Genomic DNA, 14,148 nt, shown 5'->3' on the forward strand with positions numbered 1-14,148 from the left:
GGAGAGTGGCAGCTGGTGGAGTGGGCAGTCCCACAATCATGTGCTGATAAACTGGGAGGAACAACTGGGGAGCAAGACAGACCTCGAAACCCAGGGCTCCACCTCGGGAAATAAAGCCTCAAACCTCTGACTGAAAACACCTGTGGGGGTTGAGGCAGCAGCGGAAGAAACTCTCAGCCTCACAGGAGAGTTCCTTGGAGAGACCCACAGGTGACTAGAACATACACAAACCCACCTACCTGGGAATCAGCACCAGAAGGGCCCAATTTGCTTGTGGTAGTGGGGGAAGTGACTGAAATCCAACAGAGAGTGGAGCAAGCACCATTGCTCCCTCTCAGCCCCTCCCCTACGTACATCGTCACAGTGCGGCCCCCACCCTGGTGAACACCTAAGGCTCCGCTCCTTACTATGTAACAAGCATGCCGAGACAAAAAAAAAAAAAAAAAAGGACCAATGAAAGAACAGATCAAAGCTCCAGAAAAAATACAACTAAGTGACGAAGAGATAGCAAACCTATCAGATGCAGAGTTCAAAACACTGGTAATCAGGATGCTTAGAGAATTGGTTGAATTTGGTCGCAAATTAGATGAAAAAATGAAGGCTATGCTAAGTGAAATAAAGGAAAATGTACAGGGAACCAATAGTGATGGGAAGGAAACTGGGACTCAAATCAATGGTGTGGACCAGAAGGAAGAAACAAACATCCAACCAGAAAAGAATGAAGCAACAAGAATTCAAAAAAATGAGGAGGGGCTTAGGAACGTCCAGGACATCTTTAAACATTCCAACATCCGAATTATAGGGGTACCAGAAGGAGAAGAGGAAGAGCAAGAAACTGAAAACTTATTTGAACAAATAATGGAGGAGAACTTCCCCAATCTGGCAAAGGAAATAGACTCCCAGGAAGTCCAGGAAGCTCAGAGAGTCCCAAAGAAGTTGGACCCAAGGAGGAACACACCAAGGCACATCATAATTACACTACCCAAGATTAAAGATAAGGAGAGAATCTTAAAAGCAGCAAGAGAAAACGAGACAGTTACCTACAAAGGAGTGCCCATAAGACTGTCAGCTGATTTCTCAAAAGAAACCTTGCAGGCAAGAAGGGGCTGGCAAGAAGTATTCCAAGTCATGAAAGGCAAGGACCTACACCAAGATGACTCTATTCACCGAAGCTTTCATTTAGAATGGAAGGGCAGAAAAAGTGCTTCTCAGATAAGGTCAAGTTTAAGGAGTTCATCATCACCAAGCCCTTATTATATGAAATGTTAAGGGGATTCATCTAAGAAAAAGAAGATAAAAAATATGAACAGTAAAATGACAGCAAACTCACAGTTATTAACAACCACACCTAAAACAAAAACAAAAGCAAACTAAGCAAACAACTAGAACAGGAACAGAACCACAGAAATTGAGATCACATGGAGGGTTATCAGTGGGGGAGTGGGAGGGGGAGAGAGGAGGAAAGGTACAGAGAATAAGTAGCATAAATGGTAGGTAGAAAATAGACAGGGGGGGTTAAGAATAGTACAGGAAATATAGTAGCCAAAGAACTTACATGTATGACCATGGACATGAGCTAAAGGGGGGGAATGCGGGTGGGAGAGGGTGTGCAGGGTGGAGGGGAATAAAGGGGATAAAATGGGACAACTGGAATAGCATAATCAATAAAATATATTTACAAAAAAAAGACAGTGTGGTACCGGTGGAGGATAGATATGTAAATCAATGAACAGTACAGAGAATGACAAATAGAGCCCCGCAAATAGGGCCAACATTTTTGACAGTGGTACATAAGCTGTTCAAGGAGGAAGGATGGCCCGTCTACAAATGCTGCCACAGCAATCAGACATCCACAGGGGGAAAAGAGACCCTTGACCTGCATTCATACCTATACAAATACTAACACAAAACAGATAATAAACTTAAATTTAAAACATAAAAGTATATGTTTAGAGAAAGAAGAGAAAATCTTTGGTACCTAAGGCTAGGAGAAGAGTGTTCAGAATTGGCACTAAAGGCCAATTTAAACCTATTTAAAAAATTGAAAAATTGGCTTCATCAACATTAAAAAATATATATATTTGTTCTGCTAATGACCCTGATAAAAGGAAAAGATAAGTTACACATGGTGACTATAAAAAAATAGTAAGAGGGCAACTTACGGCGGCAGTTACACAAATGTACATACACGATGAATTGTTACAAGCAACACACACACAAATGAGTGCACATAAAAGTGATAACATCTGAGTAAGCTCTGTAACCGTGGTACCAATGTCAATCTCCTGCTTCGATGTTGCACTGTAGGTATACAAGATATTACCATCAGGGGAAACAAAATGAAAGGTACATAACACACCTGGATTCTTTTGGTAACTTCCTGTTAATCTATTATTTCAATATTAAAAATTAAAATAAAAATTTAAGCAAAAACGGACACTGACCCGCCGGTTTGTGAAGACAGAGTAGCATTCCTTCACGAGCACCGCTTTGATCAGGTCTGGGTCGGTGATAGCCAACATAGGCTGCCGGCCGTCATAGAACCTGTGTCGGGAAAACAGAGCTCGTTCAATTTAATAGGCCGGCTTCTGCAGCTGGAGCCACTTCTGGAAGTCCAGACTTTCATTCTGACGTTACGTAACCCACATTCCTTGTGATCATTGGTGGAAATAACATGAGCACATTTAAACCTGGGTTGTGCACCTGGGTGTTTCATATACCATTGTTAACACTTCTGTAGGCTTAAAATATCTCACTATCAAAAAGGAAGTTAAGTTAGTAAATAGATGAAGGCAAGTAAGTGATCTGAGAACATGAACACAATAAGAGCGAACTCAGTCACTTAAAAATACACTTTTGGTAATGGAAAAAATACAACAAAAAGTAAAAAGGAAAAGATACACTTTGGTAATCTTTGGAAATGGAAAAAATACAATAAAAATAAAAAGGAAAAGATGCACTTTTGAAGATAACCAAAAACATTAAAAAAATGCATATGACAGAATATCAGATGGAAAGTGTAGACATACTGATCACAAATATGTAAAAACGAGTCTGCAAATAAAAAAGACTTGGAATGCTCACAAAGATATAGCAGAAATATGAATGATCTCTATGCTCTTTCTCTAAAATTTGATTACTAGTTTACAAGTGCTTAAAGGAAATAGTTTAACTGCTAAAGAGAGGCCCCTGGTAGAATCCAGTTCAGAAATATTTAAAACAACAACAAAGAGAATAAAAAACACAGAGGAGCATGTATAATTCACTTACAAATATTTTCCTTTCATTACTTATATTTATTCTCCACGTGGGTCATCACTGGCCCCGGGCTCCCAGTAGCAGCAGGGCAAGCCCCCTCCTGCTGTGCCCACCACCCCTCCAGGGGCTCCTAACAGGAGTGAGTGGCCCCTGAGACTGGCTGAGGCCACTTTACAAAATCCTCAAGTCCATCCGCCCACCAGGGGGCAGTGTGGTTTAGAAATATCCTACATCTCTTCAAAGTTAGTAGAGCAGAGTAGATAAAGCAGTATTTGTATAAACTAAACCTCTGTTGAGAAGTGTTGCTTTACATTTTCTTAAAAACCCAAACTCCATATTTATGGAGAAATTATAAAAAGCTGAGCAGATATGGCTTCCCTTTCTGTTTACCTATCCCCACAGCCTTTTCCAAAGGACATCCAAGTCCAAATTTAAAATGAAGGATTTTGGCTTTGAATTAATAGTCAACCATGTGGGAAAGAAGTTGCAATAGGCATCTATGAGCCTATATTGCAAGGGTCTGACACAATGCGTTCCACCCAATGAAAGGAGACCTCAGGGAGGGAAAATGGAGAGGAGGGGCATGCTGAGACTGGACAGAAGTGATGCCAGGAGTCCCTGGGCATCAGAGCCTGGAGAGCAGTGACAACCTACAACTCCTCAACTTGATGCAGAATGCAGGCCCGGGCACCTGGTGACATCTGGGTCCCTGGTAGGACAAGCCTCCCAAACCTTTACCATAGGTGGCTTCATCCCGAGAGGCTCTGGGCTGAGACTGCCCTCCACACCTCGGGGCCCTCATCGTAACAGCAAGTATATCCACCAGGAGTCCCCCCGATACTCACCCCCATATTCTTCCATACTTTTTAAAACATTCCTGGTCAAATTCCGCAAGACCCTGCAAGGAGACACAAAATCAGATTATTAATCTGAATGTTCTACCTCTCACGGGGACCAAAAGGACTCGAATCCCATGAACTCAGATGTACTGTGTTTCACAGCTGGTGGAGGGAAGCTCTTATTCAGTGGTGTCTTGGGGAACAGAGAGGAAATAGAGGAGATATTTGAAGTGGAGAATTTAAAATCACTCTTGAATTTCCTCCAAGTAGTGTTGATGCTCGACTTACTTTGTGTAAGTACCTCCTGTCTTTCAGAAGGGTTTGTGTTGTGCCTGTGTTGTCTCTAAAACCCTGGAATTATTACCCCAGAGACTCCAGAACTGAACCCAAGGGACAGTAAGAGTGGCCTGCACACTCTTTGATCTGCTAGTTAAACATCTTCTCATTTCTCTCATGGGCCCTCTCTGAATTCAGGCAGAATGAGGAAGTTTATCATCAGTGATCACTTGTAGTCTAGCAGATTTAAATGAGTAAGACGTGTGTGTGTTGAGAAAGTGAATGAATGAATGAGAAATTACTCACTTTCAAGCTTCCTAGCTCAACATGGAAAAAGTGGGGAGATGCCAGCACTACACAAGGACAGAGCAAATGAAAATGCTTTCTTTAAGTTTCAACTTCTGTAATTAAAATAATAGATCTTCCTGTGAGCTAAATTTCAGGTGTGATATTTGATTTTATGCAAAAGAAGTTCAGGATATGTGGGTCTTGAGGTACATCTATAAAGAGCTGATCTGGGAAAGGTGGAAAGTAAACTATTATCTTTTCAGAGGCAAAAATATACAGGATTTCTTGAACTAGATGAGGCACTGAAGACCTCAACTAGGAAAATTAGAATCTGAGAATCAAGCCTCTCCCTTACAGGAAAGAAAATCTGAGGCGCAGAGCAGCCTGCACACAGGCTCTGCCTGCTGGCCCAAGGAACGAGAGCTCCTAGCTTTCCATCCAAGGGTCGGGCCCTGGGCAAAGCATCCGGACCGAATCAACCATGAAGGTTTTACCAAAATTCACAATCCGTGTGTCACCGACATAATTTCTTTCAGATAAACTAAATTTTTAATAACTTTGTCAAATCATTTTTCTTTCTAGTGACTTTGTATAAGTAACTGTGCTTTTGTTTTGTTTTTAAACCCACACAACTCTTTTAGAGGTTGAAGAGACAGACGCCATCTTACATCAGTTACACCCACTCCCTCTCAGACTCAGCCATAAGCTGCCTCCTTTGAGGGCCGAGAAGTAAAGCAGAAAGCTCTTGTTACATCTCTCAAGTCCCACAAAGACATCATGGGAACCAAAGAGTGAGTTAGAGCCATGGAAATAACATCAGGGATTTAGCCATTCTTGAGAGAATTCAGGACGTGTGTGCAAATGACCCGATGGTGAATATGTGGGCTGCCTCACACACTGAAGTTGCACAGCTGTCCCGGAGGAAGAAGGAAAAAGAGGCTGCCCAGAGTGTACCCTATGAACAGGAAAGCCTGACTCTGACACCCCTAACTTCATGAGGCACTACCAGGCACCTCTTCCTGCTTTTCTCCTAATACTCATTACTATTATGTTATCCCGGGAACCTGCGTGTGGCAGAAGGAAAATTCTCCTCTGGATGCACACAAGTTGGAATATTAAATCATGTCCTGAATCAGCCAGAGAGTGCTGCTGCCCAGCTAAGGCAAAACCTGAGGCTCTGAACAGTTGACGTAGAGCCCTGGGGTAAACCTGGGGCTGTGCTGGGCGGTGCCTAAGATGCCCTTTCTGGAAAGTGTGAAACCTCAGAACTTCCACTTGCGGACAGCCCTTTTGCTATGGAACTCAGCTGCGATTTGTAACCATGAGAAGCAAAAGAGGAAGCCCAAACAACACTCACCCTACGATAGCCCAGAACGGTTCCCACAAAGGGCAGGGGTGTCGGCCCAGGAATTCCCAGCTTCTTAAAAATTCCATGTGTGTGGGTCCCATATCTTTAAAGTGAAGGAGAAAACCGTATTATAAGGTTAATGGAACAGGTGCAGAACTGGACCATTCAAGCTAGGGAATGAACATGTAGGCAATCAATAGTAACAGCAACTCCAACAGCAATGATTACATTCGCTTGTCACCTCCTTTCCCACTTCCACTGTGACACGCACAAAAGGGAATGATGATTAGAAAAAAGCAGCTGAAGTTTCATGGACCCAACATGAGTGAGTACTTGTTCAATGTTTCCAATGTGAGTGCCCCTGAGAGGTTCAGGTTGGAATATTTCTAGAAAATTCAGTCATTTTTTTAGTAAGTTGATTTTTCAGTGACTTTGAGATTCTATTCTATGTACACACACAAAATAAATTCTGCTCCAATGATGAGATTTCGCTTACCTACACGCACTCAATAGCAGAGAGTTACTGTGAGCCCACCGAGACAGTGTCCTTACAGTTTGCTCAGTGACTTTTAAGCTTTACTTCCCTCTATGCCATGACTCTGTTTTAAGATTTGGCTTTTCGGGGAGAACCAAGATGGCGGTGTAGGTAGACACACTGCGCCTCCTCGCACAACCAGAACTGACAGAAAATCGAACAGCAAGGGGGACCAACACCAAGGAAATAGAAAATAAACATTCATCCAGACTGGTAGGAGGGGCGGAGACGGGCACCGGGGTGGAGAGGACTCGAGTGGCTGTGGCGGGACTGAGACTGGCGGAGTGTGGGACAAATGGCGCAGGCAGTCTGAGCACTAGCAGACCCTGCGGCCCCACATTTGCACAGATAAACCCAGAGGGCCGGACTCGGAGTGGCGGAGAACGGGGCTGGCAGAGCAGCGGTTAGCACCCCGTGGCACCACATTCGCCCACAGATAAACCGGACAAATGGCAGGGAGCGAAGCAGACCGAGTAACCCAGGGCTCCAGCTCAGGGAAATAAAGCCTCAAACCTCTGATTGGGAACGCCCGTGGGGGTTGGGGCGGCAGTGGGGGAGACTCCCAGCCTCACGGGAGAGGTTGTTGGGGAGACCCACAGGGGCCTAGAGTGTGCACAGGCCCACCCACTCGGGAACCAGCACCAGAGGGGCCCAGTTTGATTGTGGGTAGCGGAGTGAAAGATTGAAAGCCGGAGGAGAGTGAGGCGGGTGCCATTGCTCCCACTCAGCCCCTCCCCCATGTACAGCGTCACAGCGCTGCGACCAGCATTACCCCGCCCTGGTGAACACCTAAGGCTCCGCCCCTTAAAGTAACAGACGCATCAAGACAAAAAAAAAAAAAAAAAAAATGGCCCAAATGACAGAACACTTCAAAGCTCCAGAAAAAATACAACTAAGCGAGGAAGAGATAGCCAACCTATCGGATGCACAGTTCAAAGCACTGGTTATCAATATGCTCACAGACTTGGTTGAATCTATTCGAAAAACAGATGAAAAAATGAAGCCTATGCAAAGAGAAACAAAGGAAAATGTACAGGGAACCAATAGTGTTGAGAAGGAAACTGGGACTCAAATCAATGGTGTGGACCAGAAGGAAGAAACAAACATCCAACCAGAAAAGAATGAAGAAACAAGAACTTGGAAAAATGAGGAGAGGCTTAGGAACCTCCCGGACGCCTTGAAACGTTCCCACATCCGAATGATAGGGGTGCCAGAAGGAGAAGAGGAAGAACAAAAAATTGAAAACTTATTTGAACAAATAATGAAGGAGAACTTCCCTAATCTGGCAAAGGAAATAGACTTCCGGGAAGTCCAGGAAGCTCAGAGAGTCCCAAAGAAGCTGGACCCAAGGAGGAACACACCAAGGCACATCATAATTACATTACCCAAGATTAAACGCAAGGACCTAGATCCAAGATTACTGTATCCAGCCAAGCTATCACTTAGGATGGAAGGGAAGATAAGGTGCTTCTCAAATAAGGTCAAGTTGAAGAAGCTCATCATCACCAAGCCCTTATTATATGAAATGTTAAAGGGAGTTACCTAAGAAAAAGAAGATCAAAAATAGGAACAGTAAAAATGACAGCAAACTCACAGTTATTAACGGCCACACATAAAACAAAAACGAGAGCAAACTAGGCAAACAACTAGAACATGAGGGTTGTCATTAAGGGAGTGGGAAGGGGAGGGGGGGAAAGGTACAGAGAGTAAGTAGCATAGATGATAGGTGGAAAATAGACAGGGGGAGGGTAAAAATAGCGTAGGAAATGTAGAAGCCAAAGAACTTATAAGTATGACCTATGGACATGAACTATAGGGGGGGAATGTGGGAGGGAGGGGGTGGGCAGGATGGAGTGGAGTGGGGGGGGAAATGGGACAACTGTAATAGCATAATCAATAAATATATTAAAAAAAAAAAAAAAAAAAAAAAAAAAGAAAACGCCCGTGGGGGTTGGGGCGGCAGCAGGAGAGACTCCCAGCCTCACAGGAGAGGTTGTTGGAGAGACCCACAGGGGCCTAGAGTGTGCACAGGCCCACTTACTCGGGAACCAGCACCAGAGTGGCCCAGTTTGATTGTGGGTAGCGGAGTGAAAGATTGAAAGCCAGAGGAGAGTGAGGCGGGCGCCATTGCTCCCACTCGGCCCCTCCCCCACGTCCAGCGTCACAGCACTGCGACCAGCATTACCCCGCCCTGGTGAACACCTACGGCTCCGCCCCTTAAAGTAACAGAAGCGCCAAGACAAAAAAAAAAAAAAAAAAAGGCCCAAATGACAGAACACTTCAAAGCTCCTGAAAAAATACAACTAAGCGACGAAGAGATAGCCAACCTATTGGATGCACCGTTCAAAACACTGGTTATCAAGATGCTCACAGACTTGGTTGAATCTATTCGAAAAACAGATGAAAAAATGAAGCCTATGCTAAGAGAAACAAAGGAAAATGTACAGGGAACCAATAGTGATGAGAAGGAAACTGGGACTCAAATCAATGGTGTGGACCAGAAGGAAGAAACAAACATCCAACCAGAAAAGAATGAAGAAACAAGAACTTGGAAAAATGAGGAGAGGCTTAGGAACCTCCCGGACGCCTTGAAACGTTCCCACATCCGAATGATAGGGGTGCCAGAAGGAGAAGAGGAAGAACAAAAAATTGAAAACTTATTTGAACAAATAATGAAGGAGAACTTCCCTAATCTGGCAAAGGAAATAGACTTCCGGGAAGTCCAGGAAGCTCAGAGAGTCCCAAAGAAGCTGGACCCAAGGAGGAACACACCAAGGCACATCATCATTACATTACCCAAGATTAAACGCAAGGACCTACATCCAAGATTACTGTATCCAGCAAAGCTATCACTTAGAATGGAAGGGAAGATAAAGTGCTTCTCAGATAAGGTCAAGTTAAAGAAGCTCATCATCACCAAGCCCTTATTATATGAAATGTTAAAGGGAGTTACCTAAGAAAAAGAAGATCAAAAATAGGAACAGTAAAAATGACAGCAAACTCACAGTTATTAACGGCCACACATAAAACAAAAACGAGAGCAAACTAGGCAAACAACTAGAACATGAGGGTTGTCAATAAGGGAGTGGGAGGGGGAGAGGGGGGTAAAGGTACAGAGAATAAGTAGCAGAGATGATAGGTGGACAATAGACAGGGGGAGGGTAAAAATAGTGTAGGAAATGTAGAAGCCAAAGAACTTACAAGTATGACCTATGGACATGAACTATAGGGGGGGAATGTGGGAGGGAGGGGGGTGGGCAGGATGGAGTGGAGTGGAGTGGGGGGGGAAATGGGACAACTGTAATAGCATAATCAATAAATATATTTAAAAAAAAAGATTTGGCTTTTCTTAAATACTCGTATATCACCATAGGAAGGCCTTGTAATAGCTACAGTGACCTTACCCACAGAATGAAAACTGTGTTCAAAGCTTCCACTGGTCTTGTAGAAACGTGAGTGCCTGTCAGCTACACCCAAGTCTCTGTTGTGAGGCAAGTTGATTGGCGGGAGCTCTAGAGAAGGGTGATTGACCCATATGTTTCCCAAATGAAACTGTGTAAAGGTACCAATTAGTAAAAATCCATTTCCAGACCGTTCTTCCCCTCGCAGTATCTGGTCCTCCAGCCTGTGATGCTCACCTGCCAAGCACAGTGCCAGGTCACCCGTTTTTTCAAGGGGGCCGGTCAGAAAGCACTTAGTTTACTGCTTCTGTGTGTCAGCTATCTCGAAATCCCAGTAAGGCTGCTGCTTCCCAGGGTGGGCCTGCCTGCGACTCATCTTTCCTGTGTCAGGTGTGGCGGTTCGCAACTGGGGGTTCTGAATCCTTGCAAGCCTTCCCACGCCAGCGTCCCTGACAGGTGGAGGAGAGGAGGACAAGGAGAGGCTGAGGAAAGAGGCTGCTGGCAACCATTTTAAGGGTGAAGTTGCTGGGCCTACAAGACTCACCCCACAGAGGCAAATTAAGAAAGTGTGGCTGACAAGGGGGCTCTGTATCACCGTTCAGCATGCCCTACCAGCACTTCCCACGAAAAGGGGCCTTCCAGACTTCTGCACCTTCCCGTTTATTGCAAAAAATGTGCTACACAACATAAAATATGTTTCAGCAAGCTGAATTCAAACTGTCTCCTCCTCTTTGGAGGTTTGCCTTTAAGAAAGTATGGGTTTCTAACATTCTGTGCAATATTAGTAATCTCATAGTAAGTGATGAAAGAAAGTAAAATAACGCAGGAAAGGACTGATGCTCGAGGACATCAGAGGCGCCCGAGCCAGGCCCAGGTGGGTGTGTGGATCCTTCCTCCAGAAAGCTGGTGAAGTGTGTGCACTGGCTGTCCAGACCTGGGGCGCCCTTGGACAGTCCCACCCCAGCTCCTTCCTTTGCTGTGACAACTGTGGCAAATCCATTAAACCCATTTCTGCTTCTGATCTTCATCATGTTCCATGAACTCGCAAGTGAGGCCAAGCACTTGAGTGAATGTGTCGGCAATGTTGATCCCCCGAAGCACCTGGTCTGGTGTCTAAACTCACATGCTCCTTAGCAAGGCAGAGGATGGGCTGGGTGAATTCTGTGGTTTCTTTCCAGCTTCCCCCTTTTTGCTAGAGTAATGCTGCTTTTGGTAAAGCCGGTCATCTCCATTGCATCTCCATTGCGTTGCCATGAGAGGGCATGGTCTGTCTACAGCAACTGGCTCACAGCTGGACCAGCATCTCCTAAGGCACCAAGTTTGTTTACCCAGTGGTGACAGCATCTAGTGACAGGCCCATTGCCACAAAGACCGCACAGTGTGACTTAGATGGTGTCCCTATCCCCAGGCTCAAGCAGCAGAGACGCCTACCCTGCTGCCCTGTGAGACCAGGGTTTCTGGGAGAAATATCCTCCCACTCCCTCCAGAAGGGCTCGCTTATCACCATGCCTCATGATCTCACTTACTCACCTGCACTGTGGGATTAAAATAACCAGTTAGGCAGGTATGTTTAAAAATATATATACAATCTATGTCATGCATGTATGTATTTGTACAATGGACTCATATTTCAGATATTATTCTAGTCGGGTGAGGTTACTTACACACCTTTGTAGCCACAAATCCTGGAGCAACACCTCTTTTATTGTACAGAAAGAACATGCTAGAAATAGACTTACCTCAGTAAAAAAAGTCTAATATTAAAGAATGAAATCAAACACTGTCAATTAATTCTAAAATGCCATGAGACAGAAAATATGTTGCCATAATACGCAGTATTGGTAACATTTCTTTCAAAGAATTAAAATAATGTTTATAGTTTCTATATTCATGTCATCATGATTCCTACTCTTAATGAAAGTGCAATTGAGCTAGAAGTTGCATGGGATGTGAAGGGGGCCTTCCCTACCCACATGTCCTAAATGCCTCCTACCCCAACCTGCTCCAGGATGCCAGGAATTCCACTCCTTTTTTTTTTTTTTTTTTGTAGGTCTGTAACAAAAAACAGACAGACAGTAACCAGAGCAGAGAGGGTGAGGGGATAATGGGGAAAATAAGGGAAGGGTTGTCAAGGAACATGTATAACAGACACATGGACAAAGCCAGAGAGGGGTAGAATGGAGGGTGGGAGGTGGGGATGGATGGGGCATGGGGGTGTGGAGTGGGGAAAATGGAGACAACTGTACTTGAAAAACAATTTAAAAAAATTTAAGTATCTTTTATTGATTATGCTATTACATTTGTCCCAATTTTTTCCCACCAATATTCCTCCCACCCCTTATTTCATATCCATGGGTCGTACATATAAGTTCTTTGGCTTCTCCATTTCCTATAATATTCTCAACCTCCCCCTGTTTATTTTGTACCCACCATTTATGCTTCTTATTCCCTGTACCTTTTCCCCCATTCTCTCCCCTCCCCAACCCCGTGAATAACCTCCCATGTGATCTCCATTTCTGTGATTCTGTTCCTGCTGTAGTTGTTTGCTTAGTTTATTTTTGTTGCGTTTTTTTTTTTAGGTTTAGTTGTTGCTAGTTGTGAGTTTGTTGACATTTTACTGTTCGTATTTTCTATCTTCTTTTTCTTAGAAAAGCCCCTTTAACACTCCATATAATAAGGGCTTGGTGATGATGAACTCCTTTAACTTGACCTTGTCTGATAAGCACTTTATCTGCCCTTCCATTCTAAATGATAGCTTTGCTAGATAGAGTAATCTTGGATGTAAGTCCTTGCCTTTCATGACTTTGAATACTTCTTTCCAGCCCTTTCTTGCCTGCAAGGTTTCTTTTAAGAAAACAGCTGATAATTTTATGGGCACTCCTTTGTAGGTAACTCTCCTTTTCTCTTGCTGCTTTTAAGATTCTCTCCTTATCTTTAATCTTGGCTAATGTAATTATGATGTTCTTTGGTCCATATCCTTGGGTCCAACTTCTTTGGGACTTTCGGGGCTTCCTGGACTTCCTGGAAGTCTATTTTTATTTGCCAGATTGGGGAAGTTCTCCTTCGTTATATTTTCAAATAAGTTTTCAATTTCCTACTCTTCGTCTTCTCCCTTGGCACCCTTATGATTCAGATGTTGGAACATTTAAAGATGTCCTGGAGGTTCCTAAGCCTCTCCTCATTTTTTTTGAATTCTTGGTTCCCCATTCTGTTCTGGTTGAATGTTTCTTTCTTCCTTCTGCTCCAAATTGTTGATTTGAGTCCCAGTTTCCTTCCTGTCACTGTTGGTTCCCTGTATATTTTTCTTTATTTCACTTCACATAGCCTTCACTTCTTCCTCTATATTTTTTCTGTACTCAACCATTTCTGTGAGCATCCTGATTACCAATGCTTTGAACTCTACATATGATAGGTTGGCTCTCTCTTTGTCGCTTAGTTGTTTTTCTGGAGTTTTGATCTGTTCTCTCATTTGGGCCATATTTCTTTGTGTCAGTACACCTGTAACATTGTAAGGGGTGGAGCCTTAGGTATGCACCAGGGCAGGCCAACCCCTGTGGCACTGTATGTGGGAGAGGGGTCAAGAGGGAACAATGCTGCTTGGTCAGCTCTCCCCCTGCTTTCAGCCACTTCCCCTGCTACCCACAAGCAAATTGAGCCCTTCTGGTGCTGATTCCTGGGTGGGTGGTTTTGTGTATGTTCTAGGACCCTGTGGGTCTCTCCAATGAACTCTCCTGTGAGGCTGGGAGTTTCTCCCACCACAATTCTCATAGGTTTTTACAGCCAGAAGTTTGGAGGCTTTTTTTCCCCTCCCTGGAACCTTGGGTTGTGTGGTCTGTCTTCCTCCGCAGTTGTTCTTCTGGTTTATCCACATGGAAATGTGGGACCGCCAGGCGCCACCTCACATGCCCAGTCCTCAAGCCACCGCCTTGCCATGCATCCTCTCCCCCAGCCGCCATTCTCTACCCCTCCTACATTAAAGAAGAATGTTTCTTCTGTCATTCCTTGGTTGTTGGACTTCTATACAGTTCAAGTTTTCTGGCAGATCTGGTTGTTTTTTGTTTTTAAATTTGTTGTCCTTCTTTTGACTGTGCGAAGAGGCAAAGTGTATGTACCTACACCTCCATGTTCAGGAATCACACTCTTGAAAGGAATTCCTCTGCTAGATGGTTTGATTCATCCTCCTGTACTGTAACTTACTAGCAA

At 44.1% G+C, this 14,148-nt stretch overlaps 1 protein-coding gene across 1 annotated transcript in view; it reads right to left on the reverse strand.

Annotated features, from left to right (window-relative positions):
- Positions 1-14,148, reverse strand: part of LOC112314814 (cytochrome P450 3A12) — a 61,660-nt gene that overhangs the window by 46,453 nt on the left and 1,059 nt on the right. The window contains exons 2-4 of the mRNA XM_053910404.2: positions 6,019-6,112; positions 4,104-4,156; positions 2,445-2,544 (exon numbers count right to left, since the gene is read on the reverse strand). Coding sequence (XP_053766379.1) covers positions 2,445-2,544; positions 4,104-4,156; positions 6,019-6,112 — 247 coding nt within the window. The remainder of the gene's footprint in view (positions 1-2,444; positions 2,545-4,103; positions 4,157-6,018; positions 6,113-14,148) is intronic.

This window comes from Desmodus rotundus, chromosome 1 (assembly GCF_022682495.2).
Source record: "Desmodus rotundus isolate HL8 chromosome 1, HLdesRot8A.1, whole genome shotgun sequence".
NCBI lineage: Eukaryota > Metazoa > Chordata > Mammalia > Chiroptera > Phyllostomidae > Desmodus > Desmodus rotundus.